Source organism: Engystomops pustulosus, chromosome 5 (genome assembly GCF_040894005.1).
Source record: "Engystomops pustulosus chromosome 5, aEngPut4.maternal, whole genome shotgun sequence".
Taxonomy (NCBI): Eukaryota; Metazoa; Chordata; class Amphibia; order Anura; family Leptodactylidae; genus Engystomops; species Engystomops pustulosus.
This window is the reverse complement of record NC_092415.1, coordinates 24,516,271-24,531,520: the sequence shown is the minus strand read 5'-3', so window position 1 is coordinate 24,531,520 and position 15,250 is coordinate 24,516,271. Positions and strand designations below refer to the sequence as shown.

The window sequence follows — 15,250 nt, the reverse complement described above, 5'->3', positions numbered from 1 at the left end:
GGCAGGGGTGAGCTGCGCTCACCTCCTCCTCCTCTCCCCGTGCACTGCCGTTGCCCGCTACGGTACGGGCAAAGGCAGTGTGAATGTAGCCTAAATGTTACAATTACAGGATATCCAAAAATAAAGTAAATTTAGTGTTTGTGGTCCACTACATGCAAAAGTATAGGTAAGAAATCTAATAGCAATCTTACAGGGACTTTCAATCTCCAATAAAACACCTTTACTTAAAACAATAGCCCCAATGTTATTTTTGTAAGAATTTTTGTGTTTGAAGAATTGGTGGGTCAGAGCTTCAAAAATAAGTTTTTCATGCCCAATACTAATTTTCTCCATATATAAATAAGAAATGGCCTCTCGCCTTTAGTTTTGGGTGTATCAAGATGTAGCTGGTTATAAGAGGCCTGTGACCTTCATTGCTGGAAGACAACTCTCTTTCTACTCATGTTGGGTCTATAAATGTTCAGTGGTATTTGGTATACTTCAGAGGTAGATCCCCATCTCTATACTATTTATATTATTTTTCATTGCATTTTATGCCTGAGAAATTGAATTCAGCAGCTTATTTTCCTTTCACGATGACCTTGTATGATCAGTCTTTGACCTTGCGAGATGAAGATCAGAGAACAAGCTACATTAGTTCTATGTATTTGACTTCAGAATGCTGAGACAGTGCAGAGATCTGAATCTCAACTCCGCAGGATTTGGAAGTTGCACTTAAAAATAAACCGTCTGCCTTTTATAAAGAGACAGCGACGGCAATTCAAGCTGGCAAATCTGTATCCAGATGAATATGTCTCCACCGCTCTTGTATGACAGATGGTGGATATCCCTTCTGATGGACACATGTTGACTTTAATAAAAGATTAAAATGGGAACAATCTTTGTTTCTTAAATATCAACGGGTATTTAATTATATTAATTTCCTAAGCATTTTAAAGAAAACCAAATGGCAAGGTACCAGGTAACCTCTGATGTGAGTCCAAATTAGGCCAATGGCCTCATTGTGCCCAGTGAAGCCGAATTCAACTCACTTTACTGTGCACGTACCCAATGTTCAGAATAGGTGTCGTAAAGCAAGGCTAAAAATGTAGCAGTTTCCCTTTATTTTCCTCCGATATGTTGTGCAAGATCATGAGGAAGCCTGTGGCTTACTTTTTCAGGACTAAACTGCAGTTTGTGGCAGGAATGGATGATCTTAGAGAAATATGTCATCAGATTGGAAGAAGTGGTATGTCTTTATACAACACCCGGTTTTTCACTTCTGCCTAGAGATGATGGAATCTATTTGTTGGTTTGTAGATTTGGTACTAACCTGGCATTTTTCAGGCACTGAATCAAATCAAAATCTTTTCTGATATACTTTGGATGAATCTTTCAAAGTGGTGGCTTTCTGATACCATCATTCATCCCAGAGTTTAGGGAGAGGGGATGTTTGAGGGAATAATAAGATAGGACCTTTTTATAAAAAATGATCTGCCTTTTAAAAAATTTGACAAAGCCCCAATGGATAATTCACCCAAATCACTAATTTAACCTGATTTTTTGTAGCATCAAGTAGTACCCTATACCAAACTATAATATGCCTCAGCAGACTTCCTGTTGCTGATAATCCAAGTTTTAAGACTTTTAAAACCTTAAATTGAAAAGTGTAAATTTTCCTAATTAGTGACGGGGACGAGGACTAGCATGGGACTGCTCTCCAATAGAGAAGAGCGGACCCAAACTTTCTGTTTGGGTTTTGGTTGAGCCCCATGTGATCCGGACATATTGCATAATTCCTGCAGAACAGCCAATCCAGCAGTTTAACGTCCCTAGCTACTAGCTATAGCTGTGATTGGCCAAGGGAATACCCCTCACCAGGCAAAGCCAAGACTAGTTGCTATGGGCGTTAATATGGCCGCCAATCTGGCAACAAGTCTCGGTTAAGTATAGCGCAGACCCGAACCCTAAACCCAAGTGGGTTGGGTCTACTCTTCGACTATGAATTAGTAAGTACAGACCTAACTTATCACTATTACATAGAATAAAGGAAATTCCAGAATGTTCCTGTTATGCACAAATTTTTAGTGCACTATTTTCAATAAACAAAGACAACTTCTCTACTTCAGAATATTTTCTTATCCATCTTCAAGCCATACACAGGGGAAGTATAGGAATATGACATTCATGTGGATGTTATTTATGTTTTCCTGATATTTAGCAGATGCAGCACCACAGAACTGTTGATGTTTGCCAACTATTTAACATAATAAATTATACAATTTAACATTTATTCATTTACCCATTATTTAGCCCTGGCCTCGTGTATATGGAGCATAATTTCACAGAATTATAATTATCCTGCCCAAATGTATTTGACTTATCAGGAAAGGCACTAAAACAAAGAGGGAAGACTCCATATTACATGCAGACGGTGTCCTGGTTGGAATCCTTTCATCGCTTACTATTTATACCTTATTTTTAAGGTAACGGTCTGGATGACTCTATTAGGGTCTTATACTTAAAGTTTGCTATAAGTGGCCAACCCCTTTAAGGAAACTAAAACATTTTTGCTATTATTAGTGAAAATGTAAAGGGAGTAGAACCTCTATGAAAATTTTGAAAATAATTGGTAGTATTTTGTCTTATGTCATCAACAAAATTCGGAAATATTGAAGAAGACCGTTGGAGAATTTACAGTTACCTGAAATTTGCATCTTACATCTCAGCTTTGTTGTGTAGATTGGGGCAGCAGAGTCATCTCATTATTATAATTAGAGTATTTTTATTATTATTATTATTATTATTATTATTAGAGTATAGGAGTGAGTGATTGGATTATTGATGGAAATCTAGATAAGATAAGGTATTAATACTATATACTTATAGTATGTAATACTCTGTTACTACTGTACTTCAAGGAAGGGTTTCACTTCACATTTCGCTAACTACCACATTAATCTATAGTGACTTTCAGAATATTAGCTTAAATTCACTATGACTGCCATAAAGCGCTCACCCTGCTGTACTGTCTATACAGTAAAAGTATATACTGATGTATTTACCCCCAGTATATAGTTTCATAGTTTCATAGTTTATACGGTTGAAAAAAGACACATGTCCATCAAGTTCAACCAAGGAAGGGAAGGGATTGGATGAGGAAGGGATATAGGGGAAACAATTCTATATAACATAACCATCAATGTTATTTAGGTGTAAAAAGGCATCTAGACCCTTCTTGAAGCTCTCTGCTGTCCCTGCTGTGACCAGCGCCTGAGGCAGGCTATTCCACAGATCGACAGTTCTCATAGTTAAAAAGCCCTGTCGCCTCCGGTGATTAAACCTTGTTTTCTCCAGACGGAGACAGTGCCCCCTCGTCTTTTGATTTGATTTAATCTGAAACAATTTACCACCATATTTTTTGTATGGACCATTCATATATTTATATAAATTAATCATGTCCCCTCGTAGTCGTCTCTTTTCCAGACTAAATAAATCTAGTTGTTTTAATCTTTCCTCATAACTAAGACCCTCCATACCCCTTATCATTTTTGTGGCTCTTTGTTGAACCCTCTCCAGCTCCAGAGCATCCTTTTTATGGACCGGTGCCCAGAACTGGACAGAATATTCCAGAGGTGGCCGAACCAATGCCTTGTATAGTGGTAATATTTATATATAATATATATAAATATATAATATATATTTTTGACATGTGCAGCCATTGCCCATGAACTGTGTGTAGCATAGCATATCATTCCTTCTCATTTGCAACTCATGATGTCAATAATTATGTCACAGATATTACATCTCTGGGCAAGGTGGTCTGCGTCTTCCCTGCATCCCTCTGAAAACACAAGTCACTAGTTACAAAACCAGATTATTTTTGTTTTACAGTAATTCAAAGTTTTTTTTTTCCAGGATTAAAACACTGCTGACCTATCCCTAGAGTAGATGGTCCATATAAGTTTAGTGGGGGTCCAAAACCTAGCACCACCATCAATTAGCTGATTAAGCAGCGGCGTTGCTCATATGAGTGCACACTCTCACTTTCCATGCCTGAAAGCTTTCACAGCTTATTCTCATTCAAGTGAATGCGGCTTAATTGAAATACCAAGTAAAGCCACTAAACAATAAAAGGCACTGTGCTTGGTAAGTAGTAAAAAGGTTATATTACCAGTATGAATTTAGTTGTCTTTTTTAACATCTCATTGATTGGAGTTGCTAGTGTTGGTCCCTAAACAATCCAATACCATGACCTGAGGAGTGTTTATGTCCTGGAAAACCTTAAAGTGTAACTCTGATGTAATAAGAGTGATAATAATTTTTACCAAGTTGTCAAATGTGAATCCCCCTTTAAAAGCAGACAGCACAATGCCTATATTGTATTCCTCTCTCTTTTTTTTCCAGAGTTATGGCATTTTCTGTTCTGGAGCTGCTTGTCAGGAATTCTCCTCAGCAGAAGTGAAGCAGGCGGAGACTAATCTCTTCCTGTATCTACCCTGAAGCTTAGTCAAATTGAAGTTGCCCTCACTTCCCATGATACCTTGCATTTTTGCATTCAGTTATTTAGCAGCAAATCCAGTGAGATTCCTATAAGTAAATTCACTAAACATATAGTGAACTTATAGAATGTATATGATGATTAGTCTGGTAACTTTTTAATAGGGAACAGGGGACTTCTTGTACCTCACTCTTCTGAGTAGGATACATCTGTATCCACAGCAATGAACACACTCACCTCTGCTAAACACAGAAAGTACAGTGACTCTTTCCTCCACCGTGAGCAGGGATCAGCAGTCCCACCCTTGTTTCAGTTTTTTTTACTTGCTCTTTTATCATTTATGGTTGTGCCAGAATAAGGCACAGAAGTAGAAATTCTGCTTGTGACGCCACTTGCAACATCCCTAGGCTTTTCATGGGGCCTGGAGACAGCCGGGGCCCAGAATACCTGAGTGGCTGGTGGTCGCGGCCTAGGCACGCTAGTGTCACGGTGCTTGGTATGGGGATGGGAGGGCTGTCCTATGGCCTGGCAGGTCTCCAGCAGGTGGTGTTGGCAAGAAATGATGAGGGAGAGGCTGCTGTAGTAGTTCTCCCTGGGGCAACCCTTTGAGGTCTGGAGTAGGAGTCCCTGTGCAGTGGATAGGGTGCCCGTGATGGTGACAGCCGTAGTAGCAGGGACCAGATGGAGGCAGACGTTTTACAAAAGTAACTTACAGTTCTTTATTGGAACCGACAGGAACAATGGATAATGCGCCAAACGAATCTTGACAATGGTAGAATGCTGGGGGTGCAGTTGGAGAGAATCACAGGGATTGATCACCTGCCTGGATGCAAGGGCAGGCTGGGAGGTAGCTGTGTCCTAGTAGGATGCTTCAGCTTGTCCCGGGTTACTTCAGATATCACCCTTGAAGGTAGGATGATACCCCTTTACTCTCACTAACTCCAACTCTGCTCTACTTTGTCTCTTCTCCTCTGTCTCCTCTGTCTGACTAGACTTGTTCTCACTAGCCTAGCTACTCCTCCAATTGAGTCCCAGCTTACAATACAATATTAGAACAGATGTGATTGGCTGATGGAATGACATCACATTAAACAATTAACTCCTGCCTGCCCATGTAGGATCTACCGCTGCAGTGTTCCCCGTGTTGTGTAGTGATCTTCTGTGGGTTGATCAGACTCCACACAGGTTGCAAGCTACATGTTGGGACGTATTCGCAACAACCCCTCTGCCTTGCATAGGCAGGGGTGTTGCAGTTGTCTATAACAAACAGTATGATGTTCCCCAAACAGGGGAAGGAGAGGTTGCGGTCACATTTCCACACCAAAGCCTTAGGGTATTCAATGGTTACTCTACTACTAGCATTAGAAATGACTCATCATAATTGTGGGGCCTTATTACAAACGTCACGTCCAGGTCCTAAAGTTCAAGTTGTGCCTCGGTCTCCATTATTCTGCATGAGCCACGTCTGCCTTTTATAGGCAATGTCATAAACACAAACCCAACCACGGAGACAGTCACTTTGAAAAAAATAAAGGAGTCATTCAATACATTGAGTCAGTGGTAAGGAATGCACAGCGAGATGATATTGCTTTTCCACTTGGCATGAGCAGATAATCACCGGGATAATGAGACAAGCACAGCCATATTGTATAAACTTATCCCGTCCAAATTATAAACTGCCGAGATTCACACGTGGAAGTTTGGACATTTCGGTGATCAAATCGCCTTTGCTTACATGTCCCCACAGCAGGAGCAGACGAGAGTGGAGATAAAATTAGTTTGGAATGATCTCAGCCTCCCTGTTATCAGGGCTCTTGTCTTTTATGATGTGTTTTAATTTGCTTTGTTTCCAGTTGGGCTTTGCTAGAGAATAAGAGGAGACTACAGATTTCCTGACCTCTCGGGCTGTCTACTTATCCAGTAAATATCCCACTCCTCACTTTGTCTCATTCCAATTTCCTTTTAGAAACGTATTTCTAACAATTTTAATAATTCTTTTCCTCTTTAATAACATCTTAATAGTGTTTTTACTAGAATTTATACTACATAATGTAATTTTGAGAACCTCCATTAAGGGTAGTGGTCGGTGAATAAAAACTTAAGTAAAGTGTACTTACCCTGCCTACTCTTTGCTCCAGCGTTGTGGTCTCTGATTCGACTGTCCACCAATTAATGGTCTTAGTGGTCCCACAGTGAAATCAATTATTACATGCCAATGGGACTTGCCGAGGCCATTGATATGCCAAAGGGTTCTTGTGACCAACAACACTTTCTCATGTAGGGTTGTAAGTGAGCAGAAGGGTACCAATATGATGGAATGGGGAGCCAAAGTAGGGTAGATACACTTTTTTTTCATTATTATTTCACCTACCTCTACCTCCCAGTAGGTTTCTCAAAAAATGGCTTAGTTCACACCACCACTAGATGTATCCATTGTTCTGTTCCACTTTACTGATGAGATGAAAAGACTTTGAAACAGCGTAGTCCAGAGTTGTGAATCTGTCCCTTTTGGAGTATATATACCGGTGGTCCCCTACTTAAGAACACCCAACTTACAGACGACCCCTAGTTACAAACGGACCTCTGGTAATTGGTCATTTACTGTACTTTAGCCCTAGGCTACAATAAACAGCTATAACAGCTATCAAAGGTGTCTGCAATTAAGCTTTATTATTAATCCTGGTTCTTATGACAATCTAACATTTTTAAAATCCAATTGTCACAGAGACCAAACAAAATTTGTCTGGAGTTGCAATTATAAAATATACAGTTCCGACTTACATACAAATTCAACTTAAGAACAAACCTACAGAACCTATTTTGTATGTAAACCGGGGACTGCCTGTATTGGTTTTGCCTCACTCCCGGCACCATCATACGCCCCTGGAATCTACTGATGAATCCCGGCGGGCATCTGCACTGTGCCGGAAGGGCACAACATGCTAGTTTGCACCTGAACTGAATTTTTTCTGAACTGAATTTTTTCAAAAAAAACGTCTATTCTTAAGCTTTATTAATTTGGCTCCCAGAGGAGAAATGCTACACAGTAAAGTGTAAAGTAAAGTTAACATTTACCAATCATCCATCTCCACTGTGGGAAAGCTGATGCTGTATGATGCCGAGAACCGGTGTTAGCAATTATAACATACAACAATGTACAAGCCGTGATGAATCTGCAGATGCTCATCTTGACTTCCATATTAAAAGATATTCTCATTCCTTTGGCGTCGATGAAAAAGAACTTGTAAAACAAACAGAAGGGAGGATGGGGATGTTGTCAAGGAAAGCGAAAGTGTTCAGCACATGTCTCCATTTCTGTGTCTGCAGGAGAATTGGAAGCTTTCCAGAAGGACGGAGAACGGAGGATTCAGAGTCGACAACAACTTCCAGTTGGAACAACATGGGGGCCCTTCGCTGGCAAGATGGACTTGAACAATGATAACAACATTTTGGTATGTGGTTTTTTTTTTTATAATCTGTCTGTACAATCTGTATAGTAATAATGTTTTCATACTAGGATTAATCCTAAGTGATGAGTAACAGTAGACGTATTTGTTCAACCTTCACCTAAATCAAGCTGATAGAATACAACGTTCTAAGGCTGGAGGGAAACTTGGTGTCGTTGACCTGTGTCTCCGGCAAGAGATACAGGCCTGTTTTGTATCTAAGGATGTAAATAGTTGTTGGCAAACTATGCAGCCGTTATGATGCCCATGAAGGAAGGAAGCCCAATCCTGATTGATCCCACTGACCCAATCAAGACCTACATCCATCCATCTACATCCACTGTTCTTAACCCAATGAAGAGCAGTGGATGTCGATAGAAACAAACACAAGGTTCTTCAGGCCCGATGACTTAACTACATAATAAAAGGAAAGTCACTTAGATTTTTCTCTATAGGCTTCCTCTCTTTTATGTACGCCACTGGTTCATGTAGGCTTTGGGTACCTTTAACCCACAGAGCCCTCTTTCCAATACAGAATGTGCCCTAATACAAGTTTGATGTTTTTTTTGTCATCTTTATAATCATTGGTGTGTAATTTTTTTGAGAATCAGCAAATAAGAAACACACTGGGGAACATTAACTAAGGACTGTGCGCAAATCTTCTGTTGCACTTTGCACATTCTTTTAGATGCAAACTGCTTGCACAGGTATTTAAGAAGTGTCCACACCACATTTGTGTTGCACGAGACCGTTTTGTGGGATAAATACGCTGTGCTGCATGCGACACAACTTTCTGCACTGAGCATTTCAGTGTTCAGACGGACCGTGCGCCAGATTTAACATGCATAGTCCAACAGAAATGTGTTGCATGCCCCATGTTGTGCACCAAAAAAAGGAGTGCCCTCTGTTGGGGCCGTGCAGCAGGTGCCAGATTCATGTAGAACGGGCTCCACAAATAATGAATCTTTTAAAGCCCATTATTGCATCAGGGCTACCACTAGAGCCTGACATTGGTCCACACTATGGAGCAGTAGAACTTCAATGTGTGAATTGCCTTGAACAACTCAATTTCATCAAAAGGACATAAATAGGGACAAGAATAATCAAAGTTAACCAGATGACTGAAATGAATCATGAATTAAGCTAGAGTGAAGATCACTCCATGTTTTAAGCCTTATGATGTTTCCCCAGTCATAATGAAACATCTACATGTACTTATGTGTAGAAGCCTATTGTCGTACATGTTGCCTAGTCAACCTACTCTCCTCCCCTAACTGGAAAGTATCTCACCTGCTTATTTCACAGTTAAAAGATGCCTTTAACCATCTTTCTTCACTTATTCTTGGAATACCTCAACATAACTTTCCATTTGGATGTTAACATCATTGAAGCAGTCTAGTATGGTGTTGTATTTTAGCCAGCAATCCCGACATCTGAAAAATGGTTTGTTTACATACCCACATTATACAGTCACGGTGATACAAAAAAAGCTCCAAGAAAAAAATCTACATATACTTAGTGGGTTTTTGGAGCTATTTGAGATATCTAGTGGTGGCCAACGATGGATGCCATACAGTGGGATCTGTCGTCCATATGTTTGTACGGCCTCTGTGATGGCTATATTTTTTTTACAAAACATTGTGGATGGAAAAGTGTAGTATACAGTTTTTATGTAAAATATACTGGGGCATGTTTACTTCCCTGGTCCTGTCACAATCCCCGAGGTGCATTGTCCAACGAGGATGAAGTCCGGCACGATTCACTAAGATCGTGCACACAATATCCAGTATGTGTCGCTTCCCTGCTGAGGTCCCTGGAGTTCACCTTCTTCTTCCCGGTGTATGTGAGTGCATGTCTTGCGACACAATTAGAATTTTAAATCCGACAGCCACCCCCACCCCACCGATTTGTGTCACATGAAAGTCGGAGCCAAAGATTGCACCAAAATCCGATCGTGTGCGCCAAAAATCCATTGCCCCACTGTCTAGGTCACTTTGAGTAACGAGGTCATATGGAGCCACCTTTAGCATTTGCATAGGACACAGAAAATAAATGAAGTGTAAAGCACAGATTCGGAAGACTACAAAAAAAATGACTTTATGTTAATGTCTCTCACCTCATATTGGTTGTGTATATTGGCCCTTCTCAAATTAAGGATTTTGTGGTGGTGGCATACAAGCATGGGAGATGTTTGATAAGTTAGGGAGAAATTACATAGAGGAGCATTGAGCATATCACTACTGCCGGGGCTGGAAATAACAGACTGGATTAAGAGCCCTGCATCACGTTAAGCATTTTTCTTGTGAAAATATTAGAATGTAAATTTCTAAATGTGTGGTTCCATCTGGCTGAACTGTTCAATTATGAATATGTGAATGTGGCTACAGTACAATGCACCACTATTACCGACGTCTTAAGCCGTTCCCGACTCTACATCCGCATCCGCAAAATATGACAGATGGGGTGTTGTCACTGAGTGTCAATGGTCTGTATATTTAGGTATATATTTTCTACAAGTCTTGGTATATACATTACTGTCTACATATATTTACAACACAAATAGGGCAGGTATTTCATATTTAAAGAGCTCCTATATCTCTCCATTCATTAGGGATTTTCAGACATAACTTTCCTGTTTCCCTCCTTTTGGAGATTTTATTTTCATCTTAATGCAAATGAGTTTCCCGGGGACCCAGGTCAGGTACAGGTGGCCATGAATTTCAGTAACTGTTGCCTTAAGAGACTTTTGGGTAATAGTTACTCCGAAGGTCTTCTACATACCTTATGTGGTAGGTTCGGTTGAGTTTACTTGTCTTCTCAATGGTAGAGGGAAAAAAATATTTGCTTCATACCCCTAGCACCTTGGGTCAACAACATGTCCAATCCTTTTTGACTATCATCTTTCGAATAAATGTTGTCTAAACATCTAATGCACATTAGATGGCCAAAAAATCTGTCTGAAGTTTGAGGCTCCTGCAACCAGCAATAGTTTAGTGGTTGGTCACTGTATAAATGAGCCTTCCATTCACACAAGATAACTTTGAGCCGAATACTAGTTGTGCTGCCAGCTATCTCTCCTGTCTCAATCAGCTAGGCCAAAAGTGCATGTCTAATGAATGGAGAGAGCCCCAGACAGATGGCAGCTTATCTCTCGAGAACAAAATGATCAAGGACTAGAATCGCAACTTGTCCTCCTTTATCTACTATTGGGAGTGTCACGAGGCATCATACATGTTAGATGGTCTTGTAGTTTGGTTGGTCATACGAATTGGCAGATTCGGCAAATGTTGACCCGATATATTCAGCTCAACAATTTTGAAGGACCATTAACTGCCCATTCATTTTAATTGAAGAGCGTAAGAAAAAGCAGGAAAAAAACTAGAATGCCAATGATAGGTGATATGGAGAATGGTCATTGGTGTCCCAGTAGAGAGACCTCTGTCAGTAGTCTCTCTCATGAGACCTTGCTGCCTACAAGAGGGTTGTCCTTACTGTACAGTATGTTATTTTCACTTAGCCCCAATTCCATAGCTGAGAGAATATTTTTCATTTCTGCCTCATCTAGGGAACCCAGCGAGTCTCTACCAATCGATTCTCCATGTTTAGCAGCTTCTTTATATACTAATCCTGGTTGTGAATCATGTAAGTTGAAATGACTTTTCAGATGTGAGACCTTTTAACAAAGGACATTTAGAAGGTTCTTGGTGAGAAAAGCTCCTTACCCTGAGCTGTTAGATGCCACTGATAGGACGGACTTTAGAAAGGATTCAGAAGCTGCTGATAATGAGTATGGAAGCCTATATCCAATACACATCAAGACCATAATAGAACCTATATACAGATTGCTGCACACATTGCCAAATGTAGAAAAAAATCTGTTAAAGTGAGAACCACCATACACAGAAAGGAAAGGTCTAAGGGATCCAAAAACACATTAAACACTGGATAAACACATATAGTATCGATCCACCCTCCTTCAGTAAATCATATGCAATAGTGCAATGACGCTAGTATTTTAATGATTTGCACTGCATAAACCCTTTCATGGGGGTTATCGTTTAAGCATAGTAAATACTGGAGGATTAAGGGTTAACAGATAATTGCAGTTAAAGGAGGTGCATGCAAAAAGCTCGTAACTACCACCAACACCATGTTAAACAAATACAATTTATGGATGTGACACCAAAGAGGCTGAGATAACATATATTTTAGTTACATTGGATTCCTTAGTTCCCAAAGCCTTAATTTCTATAAAGGATTGTTTTTTGTGGGGATGGGTTGAGTTTTTAATGGCGCGTTCCGGCTATCTTTTAGAAAACTTTATTAGGCTAATATGTAAATTTTGTTAAGCGGCTACTGGGGCGCGGAGTTGCCGGACATGAGGCCGGACATCGCGGCTACTCCACGCCCCATTACCCTCTTTTCTACTCCTACCCTTACATCTTCGGCATTCAGCTCCTCGTACCTGTGCTCCCTCGTCCGAGAAGCCGGAGCTGTGGCCGCGCAGTCGCGGGCCTGCGCTCTGCGCATGAGCAGAACACCAACTTCTCGGACGGGGGCACACAGCTACAAAATTTACGTATTAGCCTAATAAAGTTTTCTAAAAGATAGCGGGGACATGAGGATTAGCTCTAAAAAGGGCTATCCTCACGTCCCATACATCCACCTACCACCTGTTCTACCTTTATAGGTAGAATCATGGTGGTAGGTTCCCTTTAAGTACAAATTAGATGTTTTTAAAAGCTAATTTACATGAATTGCTTTATCTTTTATCATTATGATCATTTTTGATAAAACCCAGTTTGGCACCCAAACCTTTATCTCAGGGACCATCGGATTCTTTCACAAAGAGGAATTCATTATAAATAGCTTTCCGTCAGAGATTGTGACTGGTACGCCCTTATTTTTTGTAAACTTTCTGCAGATTCTGTTTATAGGGAAGGCCGTTCCCCAATGTCCTTCTCTTGATCTTTATTGGATTGGGATTATGGCATGGACTTTTTGTCTTATTTATCATTAAGAGTCTTCTGATAAGTATTATATGAATTTTATTAATACACATCAAGACTAGAGATGAGGAAATTACCCAGAATTCGACTTTATGAAGCTTCAACAAATTTTTCCAAAAATTCAGTCGGAACCCAAATCAAACTGGTCTGAACCTATGTTATTCCAATTGTCTTGGACATTCCTATATAACCCCCGCTACTTGTCTAAAACAAAATTAGAATGGATTGGGTTGTCATGATCGATTAAAGATAAATCCGGGTCTGCTATTTTTTAAAGGGGTTGTCCGAGACTTAACAAAAAAACAATGGTGGCTGGGAGGGGGCTGCTTAAAAAATAAACATGGACTTACCTTCCTGTGCCCTCTGGGTTTAAACAAACATGGCCGTGGAAGTAGCACTGCATTCAGCTTCCGTCCGGACCCGAAAGCCATTCGTCCCGCATATATAATGCTATGAATAGGGACGGGTGGGTGTGGCCGGCCACCTTGGACGTCTGGAAGCTGAATGCAGCGCTGATTCCACGGCCATGTTTGTTTACTTGGGGCATGGACTGGAGCAACAGCAGCACGGGACACCTGAAGAGCATCGGGTGGTAAGTACATGTTTACTTTTTTAAACAGCCCCTTCCCGGCCAACTTTGTTTTTTTATAAAGTCACGGACAATCCCTTTAATTCCTACTAGCCCATGCAAGATGTAGGACTATATAAGATGCCAGTTAGGATTTGGCGGATGAATATGATATACTCAAAAACAAAGTTTATGGGGTATATTTTAGAAGTAACATTTTAGAGGATCACATGATTAAAAACTCAACCCATCCCCCAAAAAACCAAGCCTTTATAGAAATTAAGGCTTTGAGAACTCAGGAATCAAATGTTACCAAAATACATGTTATCTCAGCGTCTTTGGTGTCACATCCATAAATTGTATTTGTTTTACAAGGTGTTAGTGGAAGTTACAAGCTTTTTACATGCTCTGTCTTTGATCTACGCGCAGGCCACTGGGAATAAGGTCAGTGTGAACACTTCAATAGCCTATTGTCAGCGATGTGTTGGAAATATTGTGATTAGAAGAGTAAAAAAGCAGCGCAGTGTAAGGGACGTCCTGGATTATGCATGATGCCATGGCCGTCTGTAGGTATAGGGATGCTTTAAATAGCTTGTCCCCCTCCTGTGGCTGGTATTCTTCATCTGAATAGTGAAGTCCTTGCAGAGGAAAAAATATAAGTTTATCTGAGCTGGAATAAAGAATGACTTTGTATCGCTGATCTAACATGCCCTTTACATCATTGTTACAATACCAAACCTGCAATTCATGGATGTATCCGACGAAGAAAGAAAAAAATGGCTTTTCCCTGCCCGTGTAAGACTATTTTATTATTCCATGGATCATATAGAGAGAAAATAAGTGTTGTCTAGGACTTTGAGGGGTTGTCCATGGTCTTTAATTAATAGCATATCCTCAGGATAGGTCGTTGTTATCTGATTATGGTGGACCTACAGTCTTACATGGTTAGCCTATTGATCTTTATAGGAACGGTGTCCTCCGCAGTAGTCATGGAGCGAACAATCACTTGCTACTGGGTTTTCCCCAAAGATTAAAGCTGAAAGACAAGTTTCTCAGTAGAAGGACACTATGGGGCACATTTACTAAGGGTCCGTCGGACGTATTTCCGTCGGGTTTCCCGAATATTTCCGATGTGCCTTGAATTGCACAGTGGTTTTTGTCACACGCGATCGGATTGGGGCGCATCGCCGCCGGCTTTCATGTGACACAAATCGCGGGGCATGGCCGTCGAACAACCCGACTGATTCGGATAAACTGCAGAATTTAACAAATCAATTTGTGTCGCAAGACACGCACTTACATGCACCAGGAAGAAGAAGGTGAGCTCCGGCGGATCTGAGTGGGGAAGCGACACATGCAGGAAATTGGACGCACGGTCTTAGTGAATCGGGGCAGCTCTGAATCCTCGTTGGACAATGCACCTCGGGGATCTCGACGAGACCGGGTAAGTAAATGTGCCCCTATGTGACCACAGTCCATTGAAGGACCTCAAAATGTAGATTGTTAAAAAGTGATCTTTTTGAGGCTAAGGTTAGATTCATAAATTTAAAAAAAAAAAATGTAATCCTCCCGACATATTCTTACAATGTATGACAAAAACACCATGGGGCACATGTATCAAACTTTAGGCTTGCCGTTTTCTTTCATTTTTGAGACTTTTTATGGTGCTTGTGCTCATTTGTGACTTTTTTTTGTGCCTAAAACAGTCTAGTTTTCTGCAGTGTTCCCCGAGTTATCACCTCAATCC

At 40.6% G+C, this 15,250-nt stretch overlaps 1 protein-coding gene across 1 annotated transcript in view; it reads left to right on the top strand.

The window, feature by feature from the left end:
• Positions 1-15,250, top strand: part of ZFPM2 (zinc finger protein, FOG family member 2) — a 318,876-nt gene that overhangs the window by 122,192 nt on the left and 181,434 nt on the right. Inside the window, exon 4 of the mRNA XM_072151339.1 lies at positions 7,808-7,932. Within this exon, the coding sequence (XP_072007440.1) occupies positions 7,808-7,932 (125 nt within the window). The remainder of the gene's footprint in view (positions 1-7,807; positions 7,933-15,250) is intronic.